General features: G+C 40.0%; 1 protein-coding gene across 2 annotated transcripts in view; it reads right to left on the bottom strand.

Moving 5' to 3' along the window:
- MYOM2 (myomesin 2) overlaps positions 1 to 14,335 on the bottom strand; it is a 241,805-nt gene that overhangs the window by 116,291 nt on the left and 111,179 nt on the right. For both annotated transcript variants that reach the window (XM_073626642.1, XM_073626643.1), the window contains one exon: positions 8,482 to 8,603. In XM_073626642.1, the coding sequence (XP_073482743.1) occupies positions 8,482 to 8,603 (122 nt within the window). The remainder of the gene's footprint in view (positions 1 to 8,481; positions 8,604 to 14,335) is intronic.

The following is a 14,335-nucleotide window of genomic DNA, read 5'->3' as shown; positions in this document are numbered from 1 at the left end:
TTCTGCCTCTGTTGGAAGAATATCCTTAACCAAACCCAACAAACACACTGACATAGTAACTGGCATATGAGCGTGTAAAATAGAATTTAACAAAGCCACTACCTCCATCCAAAACTCTACAATGTGTGGACAAATGCAGAAAATGTGTGTGAAATCTCCCAGAGCCACACCACACTGCCAACAGTCGGAGAACATGTAGGAGGGTTCAAACCTGTTAATTTTACCTGAATGCAATTTTGTTTAATGGTCCTATAAGCTGGCTGGGAATTTGAATACACACAGCCCTCTCCTAATTTAACATCAATGTACCTGGTATACTGGGTTATCATTATTGGGGAGGGAAGGGCTCCTTTTTTCATGGGGAAAAAAATTATAAAAATATTTGTCCAGTGCCAATCTGGTAAAAACACAGGGTCAGTGTAATGTCGCTGCTCAGTGTTCATTTTAAGCCAAGCCTAGTCTAACTGTGCAGTGAACAGTAAACTTGGATACAGGATAATTACCACTTATATTATTACTCACTATCATGCCTGTTTTTCCTTTATGCCTTTTTTGAGAAAAACCTTTCCATAGAAAAATATGGGAGCTAAATTCCCAGACTTCTCATTCTGCTTGTGCTAATTGTCTGGCTGTCATGATGGCCCTCTGGCCTTAATACTTTCTGTGATTGACTTGAAAAAAGTATATAGATCATGGAAGTGAGAGGAAACTAAGAACTTCTTTGTACATACTTGATTCAAGTCAGTTACTCGGAATAATTAAACAGGAACGTCAATATTGCAGACAGGAAACTAAAATTTGCAGAAACAGATGTCTGCAATGACAGCCTTATTGGTTCTCTCAGAAAAGGTTTCTTTTAACAAATCAAGAACTAATCTGCATGTGAAGTGTGACATAATTACAATCACTAGTGTCACTCAGTGCCCCAGCATTTGATGAATTAATCCTTTAGTCTCCAGTCAGAAAAATGCTATTTTTGTGATCAGTTGACATCTTATAAACAGATCAATCACTAAAATACTGTAGTTACAACAGGTTGTGTATTCCATTTTTAACAGAAAATGCAAAATTGTTTAAGACGTATACTTATTTCTCTGTTTAGTTTGTCCTCTTACATTTTAGTCGACTTGCACATATTCGATACCAGAAAAGCATTGTTTCAAAATTGCAGTTAAGAGTAACATACATGGCAGACTTCACAAAGTTATCACATATCTAAAGGCATTTTTTCTTTATTTTGTATAGAGTTGGAAATAGTTAAAGTGGTTGTAAACCCTTGTGTTTGTGCATTAAGGTGAAAAAACTTCTGTCACTGACCAGCCAGACCAGCCCCCCAGCTCACCTGAGCCCCGTAATTTCCATGTCAGAGATGCACAAACCCTCTCCTCTATGGTCGGGGTCTTGGCTCTTGATTGGATAGATTGATAGCAGCGCAGCCATTGGCTCCCACTGCTGTCAATCAAATACAATGATGCGCGTGCCGGGGGACGGGGCTGAGTCCAGCATTCTAAAGGAGAGCGCTTCTCCTTTAGGGGGTTTCCTAATGAGGAGAGGAGACGTGAGTGCCATTGAGGGACCCCAGAAGACGATGATGGGGGCCACACTGTGCAAAACGAACTGCCTAGTGGAGGTAAGTATGATATGTTTGTTTACAACTCCTTTAAGTCTGCTGCCAGTTTTTTTTTGGGGGGGGGGATTGCCCTTCTCTCTAATGTGAGCGACAGCCCCTCTTAGGTATCTACTGAAAGAAGTAATAATGTTTATATGTCTTATGGTTAAATTACTGAGGACATAGTCAGTTGATTCTGAAGATAGCCATGCAAGGATTTTTTTTAGGTGGTAAACATAAATGTGATAGCTAGGGGGTGATATACTGAAGGTAAATAAGCTGTTCATTTTGCAAGGGAAATTGCTCCAAAGCTTAAAGTGATTGTAAAGTCTCAGTTTTTTTTCTATAAAAATAACAAACATTTTATACTTACCTTCCCTGTGCAGTGGATTTGCACAAAGCAGTGGGAGCCAATAGCACCACTGCTGTGTCTCAGCCAATCAGGAGGAAGAGTTACAGACGGCTGAGGCACTCGTGCACATCGTTGGAGGAACATGGGGCCCTGGTAAGTATAAGGGGTGCTAGGGCGGCTGCTGAACACCAAAGGCTTTTTATCCTAAGGCAAAGAATGCATTAAGATAAAAAAAAAAAATCTGCCTTTACAACACCTTTAACCATTTGCCGACTGGCTCACACCGATATACGTTGGCAGAATGGCACGGCTACGCAAAACAACGTATGAGTACGTTGTTCCCTTTAAGAACCACTGAAAACGCTATGCGTGCTCTCGGCACGGCAGGGGACCTCATGCGAGTCACCAGCGGGTGCGTCCGATTGCATGCACGAGAGCCAGCACCGGAATTTGTGTGTGTAAACACACAAATCCCTGTTCTGTCAGGGCAGAGGAGACATATTGTTTGTTCCTACTAAGTAGGAACAATGATATGTTTCCTCCCCCAGTCAGTCCTATCCCCATACAGTTAGAAACACTAAGTCGAGAATACATTTAACCCCTTGACTGAGCCCTAGTGTTAACCCTTTCGCTACCAGTGACATTTACACAGTAATCAGTGCATTTTTATATCTCTGATCGCTGTATAAATGTCAATGGTCCCAAAAATGTGTCAAAAGTGTCCAATCTGTCCACCGCAATGTCACAGTACCGCTAAATATCGCAGATCACCGCCATTACTAGTAAAAAAAATAATAATAAAAATGCCATAAATCTTTCCCATAGTTTGTAGATGCTAACCCTTTTGCGCAAACCAATCAATATACGCTTATTGCTATTTTTTACCAAAAATATGTAGAAGAATATATATTGGCTTAAACCAATGAAGAAATTTGTTTTTTAAAAACATTTTTGGGGATATTTATTATAGCAAAAAGTAAAAAATATAGGTATCTTTAAAACTGTTGCTCTTTTTTTGTTTATAACGCAAAAAATAAAAACCACAGAGGTGAGCGCTTCCCCTCATTCACTAAGCTTTAGGGAAAATACCCTTGCAAAATGCAACTTCCACTGCAAAATAAACATATTATTTGCCTTTAGTAAATCAATCTTCTGGAGTGTATGTGGCAGCAATGCCTACAATAGGCAGGGTCTAAAGGAACATGAATGGATGGAAAAAACAGTTATCTAAAAAAGAACCATATCCAAAGCTATACGATGTATAGGAAGGATGGTTCAGTGGTCACTCTTAGCTCAGCCATACAGTCCCTGCACTCAGTCCATTGACAATAGGGCAAGCATTAGTCTGCATAGGGTTGACTGCTAAAGATAACGATACACACAAAGATTTCTTTTGTTCAGCCTGCAGACTGAACGTAAGAAATCTAACAGATTCCTCTATCATTCCTCAATGCAGATGTCCCCTTCCAGCTATTGTATTCTGAGTCAGTGTCGGTGCCTGTTGGAATACCTGAACAGTGACTGCAGCTGATTGACTGCAGTCATTACCCATCCAACAGTTTTGTCTCCCAGCTCTTTCAGTCAAAGTTTGGTGAACTGGGTGATGCGGCCAGGCCACGCACATATCATATTTTAGCTGGACCAGCAAAAAACAGCCAAAGTTTAATATGTGTATAGTCAGCTTAAGTTATAAAAAAACATTTATAACAGTCAGAGGTTTTATACTTTTTGAAATATCCCTGCATAAGGCAACACTGATGTTTCCCTATCTTTGTAAAAAAGGGAACAGGTATTACACCACATTTACAGTATACTACCCACATTTATCACCAGAATCAAGACAAAAACTATGGCCAGTCCCAAAAAGGATGCAGTAAAGAGCAAGATGGCATTATATTCACTAATGGTCATCCTGAACATACAAATTACTAAAAACTCTGTGCATGATCAACTTTATTTGAAATGTCACTTAACCCACATCATAAAAAACTATCAATAAATTCTGTATTACATGCTGTTCTTGCTCACTCAGTAACTGAGATTCGTTTTCTGTATTCTGCAAAAAAAACTGGTTGATCCTGCTGCTCTCTATCTCCCCCTTCTGTCCTTGTCCCCAATTCAGCCAGGGATTTTGCAGCTGTGGTCGCAACTCTGCACATGCTCAGTTTTCAGTGAGTTTCTATACTGGGCATTTCCTCCATATCACATCTGAGCAGCCCATGTGACTATAGAGTCACACATGTGGGTGTATACACAGTGGTAAATGACAGTACACTCCCTCCCTCCACCATGCCCACTAAGCAGCTAAACACAATAGGGGCGGGATTTTACAAGGATATTACATTACAATGGAGGCTTCAACTCCCTCTTATTCTAAGACAGGCTGGAGGGGTGTGACATAACTTGTGACTGTCAGAATTATGTCCACACCGTGTTATTGCCAAAAAAATAACAAAGATTTGTTTTCAAATATATATATTTATATGACAATTTAAAGCAGTTTATTGACATTCATTATTTATTTTTACTCTGTATTCCAAAGGCTGTTTTTTTAACACATGACCAGCAGCAGAGGACTAGAAGTTCCTCCTGCTTATATTTACATGCAGACAGGCTGGGAAAAAGCTGGGTCATGTGACAGCTGTATATTAATTAGGAAAAATTTACTTTTTTTAATTAAAAATAATGCTATCATCCATATACAGAAATAGAAGGGATAATGTAAATTAAACAGTGTGTGATTAGTATCACTCTTAGGTTGATTACATTTGGTGACAGGGTGCTTTGTGAAATAAAAGTGATTAAAAATTGAAAATGAAAAAGTGAACAGTGTGACATGTGCAACATGTGACATCCTTTCTAGTATAACCTACCATGTGGAATACCTCCTCCTAAAACAATGAAATTGAAAGAAAATGCAGAATATATCAGAACAAGAATAACAAAATATGTCACTTTACTACATACAGAACCTACAGTGGGGCTGATTTACTAAAACTGGAGAGTGAAAAATCGGGTGCAGCTTTGTATGGTAGCCAATCAGCTTCTAACTTCAGCTTGTTCAAAATACTTTGACCGTAGGCGTGAGCTGGGGTGTGCCGGGTGTGCCTTAGCACACCCTAAGCACCCCATGTGCAGTGCCATATAATCCAGTGTGCAGGAGTGTGCGGGGCACACTGCCCTGTCACAGACTACACACCCCGAGTAATCCATCCTAGTTCATCTTGAGCGATGCACGCTGCTTCATCTACCTGTCATTGCCCCCATGGGCATTTCTGCCTGTGAGCTGGGGGCAGGTGCACTGTGCTGTGCCAATCCTGTAATATCGTACTCATAGGAATCCTTTGAGTGAGATATTGAGACACACAATCGGCAGTGCCCTGCACAGTGTGCTATATGAACAAGACAGAGGAGGCTAAATCTGCTCCATCTCCCCCCCATTCATGCTGTGTCTGCCCCACCACACCCCTCCATGGAGGTGGCAGATTTAATTATAAAGCACACAGCAGCTCTAGATCCTGGCTGTCTGAGCCTAAGGGAGACCAGCGTGAGGTCATAATTGGTGAATGCAGGTATAATCTCTTTCTCTCACCCCCCTCTCTTCCTTGCCCCCTCTCTCTCTCACCCCCCTTCTCTTCCTCGCCCCCTCTCTCTCTCACCCCCCTCTTCCTTGCCCCCTCTCTCTCTCACCCCCCCTTCTCTTCCTCGTCCCCTCTCTCTCTCTCACCCCCCTTCTCTTCCTCGCCCCCTCTCTCTCTCACCCCCCTCTCTTCCTCACCCCCCTTCTCTTCCTCGCCCCCTCTCTCTCTCTCACCCCCCTTCTCTTCCTCGCCCCCTCTCTCTCTCAACCTCCCTCTTTCTCACCCCCTCTCTCTCATCCTCCCTCTCCCTCACCCCCCCTATACTTTCCCTATAGTTAAATGTAAATTTATTAAAAGTTTTCAAAACAATACAAATATTTAAAGGCATAAACACAAAATTTGGCAGGGATGTATATATATATATATATATATATATATATACTAATATATATATATATATATATATATATACACACTATACACATACACACACACCATGTGTGCTTGAGCTTTGAGGTGCACACCCTAATGCAATAGGCTGCGCACACCTATGGCTTTGACAAAAAAACGGGTAGCTAATTGGCTTTGCAGAGCTGCACCAGATTTTGCACTCTCTAGTTTTAGTAAACCAACCCCAGAGTATCTATCAAATGCTCAGGGCTAGTGCTTTCTTTTGGATCACTTAGAAACTTGATGAGGTATGGTGTTTGCCTACTTTTTTCTCATACAAAGTCAGTGTTAAAGCAGAAAAAGAAAGTCAGTTGCAATTAAAAAGCAAGTCAGTTGCAATTAAAATCTCAAATAAAAGCTTTTTACATCGTGCAACTGATTTGCCTCTGAGTTAGGAAGTCATGTACACAAACTTGTATGTTGTTTTGAGGGTGGGACCAAATACAGCATGGCTCCCATGGACTCCCACTGACCTTAAAATAGTTAAGGGCACAAACAGAATTTTGACTATGTATATCACATTAAAATGATAAAATTACACTGTGGGCAGCACAAGGTGTTTTGTTATAAATATGTATAGCATATTACAGTACACATATAGTACATTCATTGACAAGTGTATATGAGAATGAACTAGTACATTCTTAAATGGCTACTAAGCAGAAATTATATTTTTAAACTGCCTTATGTAAAATATATTTATAGAAAAATAATGGGTAAACAAGTTGTAAATTCAAATTGTTGTTGATACAGACGATAATAAAACCTAGTATCTATAGTACAGAGTGATAAAAACCTATCATAAAACAAAAACTAAGACCTTGGCAGTAATATACTGTAATATTAGTTGTATGGCTGCCTACCTTTGGCCTTAAAGTAACCCTGTCACTGTGTTTAAAATCTGAAACAAAAGCCTTCCTGCAAATATTTTCAGCATCTCCCACAATACCTGCTGTATCTAATATCTGATCCCCTGCTGTGTGTTGTGATTCTTACACCATGAATATATTTGCCAACACACCATGGATCTTAAGTCCAAACATTTTTTTATTCAAGCATGATCACATCACAAGCACGAGAGTGCAACGTTTCAGAGTCACGCAGGACCCCTTCATCAGACATGTGATGTGATGGTTCTTACACCAAACCCTGTGCCCTGTAGAGTTTTTTTTTTTTAGAGCCTTAGGCTCTAATTGGCTTTAAAAAAGTGTGGGCTCGGAGCGCAGAGCACTGCACCTCCTGAGCCCACCCACTTGTGTGGCAATAGCCAATTACTATTCACTATTGTCTTCCTTGTTCTCCTCCTGGGCCCATCAGGAAGCCCTGATGGGCCTGGGAGTCTTAGGACTCCCGGACCAATCGTGTCTCATGACACATTTCCTGTACCTGTTTGGCTGGGGAGGAAAATGTCTCTCTGTGTGAGAATCTCTTCCTTCCCCCTGCCTCCATAATAGCATAATAGTAAGGCATCTGATTGGTACATTCACATTCCCATTGCCAATCGCTGCCATCTGTCTCCCGTGGGGGGGGTGTGGTGGTGATCCTCGCCGTCCGTCTCCCGTGGAGGGTTGGGGGGTGGTGATAGTTCCCCCCCCAAAAAAAATATTGAGCACCAGCCGCCACTTGTTACCAATGACGGCCTGAATATTTCTACCATGGCAAGTTTTCAGTAAATGCACAACTGAGACAGCCAACTTCCTGTCTAGTAATCACTTCCTGCCTGTTTTAAGTAACTAACCAATTAACATAAATCAATATTCTGCACAGAAATATCAAATATCTCAATATCTATATCGTACATATAAAGAGGTCAATAAAATAAAAACTTACAGCACACAATATTATTTTCTAATTTTACCATGGAAAATCCTGTTGATCACTTCAATGCATTGCGTGTTCTTTATATTATTATTTTATGTGGGGGGGGGGGGGTGTATGTAAAGACAATTCACAAAACCAATTACACAGGTTTTTACTTTTTGAAGTACTTCTAATTTCTGACTGCAATTAATTGTGAGTCAGCTAATCTTCAGCAATTAATCTACGAGATATTAATTGGGGAAAGCAGAACACAGAGCCTTTGTGGTAGAGATAAAATGATGATCCATTATAAAAATACTGATGCATGAGAAATAAAGGCTTAAGATAATCAAATTACTGTTTTCATGCCAGAAATAACACCTGCACACTTATGAGAGAGTTATGTATGTTAATTAAACAATTTCATTAGAAAACTTTACCAAGATAAAAATTTAGCCCAGTTAAAACTCAAAACACTTTTTGATCTGAACCCATTGTTACAAATGTTGCTAGTAACTCTTTCAGTTTTCTTTTTGATATAGTGATCTATTTACAAGCAACATTTGCATTTTGCTTCTGATCTTGTTTTCTTATTACTGCTTAGTTAGCTGGACTGATGAGATTGTCAAACTGCTTATGAAAATAACATTAATATCTTAACAGACAGAAGCACATCACTGGATACTTACTAAGGGCAGCTTTAACGGTTATTGCCTCTGATTCCTGAGAATTCTCACTGACACCGACTGCATTTACTGCCTTTACACGGAAAATGTACTTTTCTCCAAATGTTAAACCATGCACAACAAACCTAAGGAAGAAAATTGGTCAATGTTATTACATGTTCATTGATTTGTACACTTTCCCCCTGAAGGTTATGAATAAATATGCTCAGTCTGACAGACATCATATACCAAATGACAGTTAAAAAAAAGCGATTGCGGGATTTTTAAAGGGATACGGGGTAAATAGCTTTAGCACAGTGTCATTGCTGCCTTGGTATTAAATGTGCAGGATGTATGGCTGTCAACAAGTATACAGCTAGTGAGGTAAGGACTCCCATTCAAAAAGTAACACAAGGGGCACCAGCTAAGTGCATCATCTATAGGTTTATTGCAATTCAAAATCCAAATGCAAACTTACAGAAATATAAAATCAAAGAGCTTATCTGCAGCCAGCTCTTTCATTTTATATTTCTCAGAGTTTGCATTTGGCTTTTTAATCATAATAAAGCCATCGATGCTTCACTTAGCTGGCGCCCCCTTGTCTTCATTTTTGTAATTTCAGAGATTTGTTCCGGTCTCCAGTGGAACTGCCTACTGAAGTACAACACCCTTCCTATGGGATTTTTTTATGAACTCCTTATGAACATTTTATGAACTACCTATGTTACACAAGTGTATATTCATATTTATCTAGGGGGGTAGAGGCTAACTTATGTGGATGGCGCATTAGCATTTGTTTGTGTCACAATTTATATTGTTGTTTAGGACTCCCAGTCAGAATATTTGTTCTAGGCTAGTAAATAGTAGCAGCTACAGAATAGAATGCAGCTACAGGCATCATTCAGATATCAGCTTTTTTAGCCGGTGATTCCCTACACCATAAGAACAATCATAGTGGCTGTTCCACTGCTTGATCGTTCTTACGGGAGGCAAGAGGGGACTCCCCCCCTCCCGCCACCCTCCGGTGCTTCTACCGACTCACCGCTACAATCGAAGCCAGGATCTTTTTGTTTTTTTTTTATTTCAGGCTTCCCAGGCTAGAGGTGAGATGTGAGGTCTTATTGACCCCATATCTCACTGTAAAGAGGACCTGTCATGCCATATTCCTATTACAAGGGATGTTTACATTCCTTGTAATAGGAATAAAAGAGGTCAAATTATTTTTTTTTTTAAAAAAGCATCAAACTAAAATAAATAAAGTAAAATGAACAATAAAAAAAATACATTTTTAAAGCGCCCCTGTCCCTGTGTGCTCGCATGCAGAAGTGAACGCATACGTAAGTCCCGCCCACATAAAACGGTGTTCAAACCACACATGTGAGGTATCGGTGCGATCGGTAGAGCGAGAGAAATAATTTTGGCCCTAGACCTCCTCTGTAACTCAAAACATGTAACCAGTAAAAATTTTTAAAGCGTCGCCTATGGGGATTTTTGAGTAGCGAAGTTTGACGCCATTCCACAAGCGCATGCAATTTTGAAAGGTGACATGTTGGGTATCTATTCACTCAGCGTAACTTCATCTTTCCTATTATGCAAAAACATTGGGCTAACTTTACTGTTTTTTTTCCAAAAAAAAAGTGTTTAAAAAATTGCTGCGCAAATACCGTGCGAGATAAAAAGTTGCAATGACCTCCATTGTATTCTCTAGGGTCTTTGCTAAAAAAACATATATAATGTTTTGGGGTCTATGTAATTTTCTAGCTAATAAATGATGATTTTTACATGTAGGAGAGAAATGTCAGAATTGGCCTGGGCACTCCAGAACGCCTGAAGGTGCTCCATGCATGTTGGGCCTCTGTATGTGGCCACGCTGTGTAAAAGTCTCACACATGTGGTATCGCCATACTCGGGAGTAATAGCAGAATGTGTTTTGGGGTGTAATTTGTGGTATGCATATGTGGTGTGTGAGAAATAACCTGCTAATATGACAATTTTGTGGAAAAAAAAAAGTAAAAAAAAAAAAACTTGATTTTGCAAAGAATTGTGGGGAAAAAATGACAACTTCAAAAAACTCACCATGCATTTTTCTAAATACCTTGGAATGTCTTATTTCCAAAAAGGGGTAATTTGGGGGGTATTTGTACTTTTCTGGCATGTTAGGGTCTTAAGAAATTAGATAGGCCGTCAGTACTTCAGGTGTGATCAATATTCAGAGATTGGCACCATAGCTTTTGGACTCTATAACTTTCACAAAGACCAAATAATATCCAACAATTTGGGTTATTTTTACCAAAGATATGTAGCGGTATAAATTTTGGCCAAAATATATGAAGAAAAATTACTAATTTGCAAAATTTTATAACAGAACCAAAGAAAAATTCATTTTTTTACAGATTTTTCGGTCTTCTTTCTTTTATAGAGCAAAAAATAAAAAACCCAGAGGTGATTAAATACCACCAAAAGAAAGCTCTATTTGTGTGAAAGAAAGGACAAATATTTCATATAGATACAGTGTTGCATGACTGAGTAATTGTCATTCAAAATGTGAGAGCACCAAAAGCTGAAAATTGGTCTGGTTATTAAGGGGGTTTAAGTGCCCAGTAGGTAAGTGGTTAATCTAGAGGAGTTTTTGTTTTACCATTGCATTTACATGAAAATGAATGTATGTCATATTAGAGAAAGATAGATTTTCCCCTTTTTACAAACATACAGTATCTCACAAACGTGAGTACACCCCTCTCATTTTGGTAAATATTTTATTATATCTTTTCATGTGATAACACTGAAGAAAGGACACTTTGCTACAATGATAAGTAGTGAGTGTACAGCTTGTATAACAGTGTAAATTTGCTGTCAATCTCAAAATAACTCAACACACAGCCATTAATGTCTAAACCGCTGGCAAAAAAAGTGAGTACACCCCTAAGTGAAAATGTCCAAATTGGGCCCAAAGTGTCAATATTTTTGTGGCCACCATTATTTTCCAGCACTGCCTTAACCCCCTTGGGCATTGAGTTCACCAGAGCTTCACAAGTTGCCTGTCCTCTTCCACTCCTCTATGACGACATCATTGAGCTGGTAGATGTTGGAGACCTTGTGCTCCTCCACCTTCCATTTGAGGATGCCCCTGTCAGAAGCCATGAATCAGACTGAGACAGAAGTACAGTTACATCTCACTTGTTTAATAATAATAAAAAAAAGGTAAACAGTGTAAACATTGTCAAAACAGAGTTCAGGAACAAGAACGGATAGTCAGACAAGACAAAACGTCAGGGAGACAGAGATGAGCATATAAGAACAGCAAACAGGATCTGGAGCCAGAAAGAATGTCAGCAAAGCAAGTCTTTAACAGGAAAACAGGAGAGCGTGACCAAGGCCAAGGCAGAGATCATCTGGGCTGGACGGCTTAAGTAGGCAGGACTGACGAGCAGGATATCAACAACAGGTGAGTGACTGTGGAGAGATAGGAGCTGGCAATTAGCCGACAGCTGAGTGGCCAGCTCAGAGAAGGAAGGGCAGAGCCCAGCCCTGACAGCCCCACAGATGGTCAATAGGGTTTAGGTCTGGAGACATGCTTGGCCAGTCCATCACCTTTACCCTTAGCTTCTTTAGCAAGGCAGTGGTCGTCTTGGAGGTGTGTTTGGGGTTGCTATCATGTTGGAATACTGCCCTGTGGCCCAGTCTCCGAAGGGGGGGATCATGCTCTGCTTCAGTATGTTACAGTACATGTTGGCATTCATGGTTCCCTCAGTGAACTGTAGCTCCCAGTGCCGACAGCACTCATGCAGCCCCAGACCATGACACTCTCACCACCATGCTTGACTGTAGGCAAGACACACACTTGTCTTTGTACTCCTCACCTGATTGCCGCCACACACGTTGATGCCATCTCAACCAAATAAGTTTATCTTGGTCTCATCAGACCACAGGACATGGTTCCAGTAATCCATGTCTTTAGTCTGCTTGTCTTCAGCAAACTATTTGCGGGCTCTCTTGTGCATCATCTTTAGATGAGGCTTCCTTCTGGGAGGACAGCCATGCAGTCCAATTTGATGCAGTGTGCAGTGTATGGTTTGAGCACTGACAGGCTAACTCCCCACCCCTTCAACCTTTGCAGCAATGCTGGCAGCACTCATACATCTTTTTCCAAAGACAACCTCTGGATATGAAGCTGAGCACATGCACTCAACTTCTTTAGTCAACCATGGCGAGGCCTGTTCTGAGTGGAACCTGTCCTGGTAAACCTCTGTATGGTCTTGGACACCATGCTGCAGCTCAGTTTCAGGGTCTTGGTAATCTTCTTATAGCCTAGGTCATCTTTATGTAGAGCACCAATTATTTTATTCAGATCCTCATAGAGTTCTTTGCCATGAGGTGCCATGTTGAACTTCCAGTGACCAGTATGAAGGAGTGAGAGCAATAACACTAAATTGAACACACCTGCTCCCCATTCACACCTGAGATCTTGTAAAACTAATGAGTCACATGACACCAGGGAGGGAAAATGGCTAATTGGGCCCAATTTGGACATTTTCACTTAGGGGTATACTTACTTTTGTTGCCAGCAGTTTAGACATTAATGGCTGTGTGTTGAGTTATTTTGAGGGGACAGCAAATTCACACTGTTATACAAGCTGTACACTCACTACTTTACATTGTACATTTCTTCAGCGTTATCACATGAAAAGATATAATAAAACATTTGCAAAAATGCTAGGGGTGTACTCACTTTTGTCAGATACTGTATATATTTTTTTAGCGCTTCCAGTGTAACAGATTTTTTTTTACATATGGGCTTCTTTACTTCTTCAATTTTCTTTATAGCAGCACTCTGTGAGATGTAAGGTCTGCACTAAATGCTAAACAGACTCTTTGGGGGCATATGTGCTGAGAGGGAACATGTTGACAATAGTAATAGAACTTCTGCTCATGTATAGTTTTATCAGCAGGTTTAGGTTGTCCTTTACCGAGACATGATGTTACTGCCTTGGAGGTCCAGGACTTGATTACCTTGTCGTGCAGGAGTGCTGAGATTGGAGAACTGGCTACACACAATAACACCACTTTACTTGAAAGGTAAAAAAATTTACATATATGTGTTTTTAGTGTTTATTTAGCTACTTGACTTGAGGTTACTTTTAAACAGAAAATAAAAGTTGCATTTAAGCTACAGCAAAATCATACAGTAAAATTATCTATCTATCTATCTATCTATATATATATATATATATATATATATATATATATATATATATACACACAGTGGGGACGGAAAGTATTCAGACCCCCTTAAATTTTTCACTCTTTGTTATATTGCAGCCATTTGCTAAAATCATTTAAGTTCATTTTTTTCCTCATTAATGTACACACAGCACCCTATATTGACAGAAAAACACAGAATTGTTGACATTTTTGCAGATTTATTAAAAAAGAAAAACTGAAATATCACATGGTCCTAAGTATTTAGACCCTTTGCTGTGACACTCATATATTTAACTCAGGTGCTGTCCATTTCTTCTGATCATCCTTGAGATGGTTCTACACCTTCCTTTGAGTCCAGCTGCGTTTCATTATACTGATTGGACTTAATTAGGAAAGCCACACATCTGTCTATATAAGACCTTACAGCTCACAGTGCATGTCAGAGCAAATGAGAATCATGAGGTCAAAGGAACTGCCTGAAGAGCTCAGAGACAGAATTGTGGCAAGGCACAGATCTGGCCAAGGTTTCAAAAAAATTCTGCTGCACTTAAGGTTCCTAAGAGCACAGTGGCCTCCATAATCCTTAAATGGAAGATGTTTGGGACGACCAGAACCCTTCCTAGAGCTGGCCGTCTAGCCAAACTGAGCTATCGGGGGAGAAGAGCCTTGGTGAGAG

The sequence above is a fragment of the Aquarana catesbeiana genome, linkage group LG04 (assembly GCF_042186555.1).
Source record: "Aquarana catesbeiana isolate 2022-GZ linkage group LG04, ASM4218655v1, whole genome shotgun sequence".
NCBI classification, from domain to species: Eukaryota; Metazoa; Chordata; class Amphibia; order Anura; family Ranidae; genus Aquarana; species Aquarana catesbeiana.
This window is presented reverse-complemented; position numbering and strand designations above follow the sequence as displayed.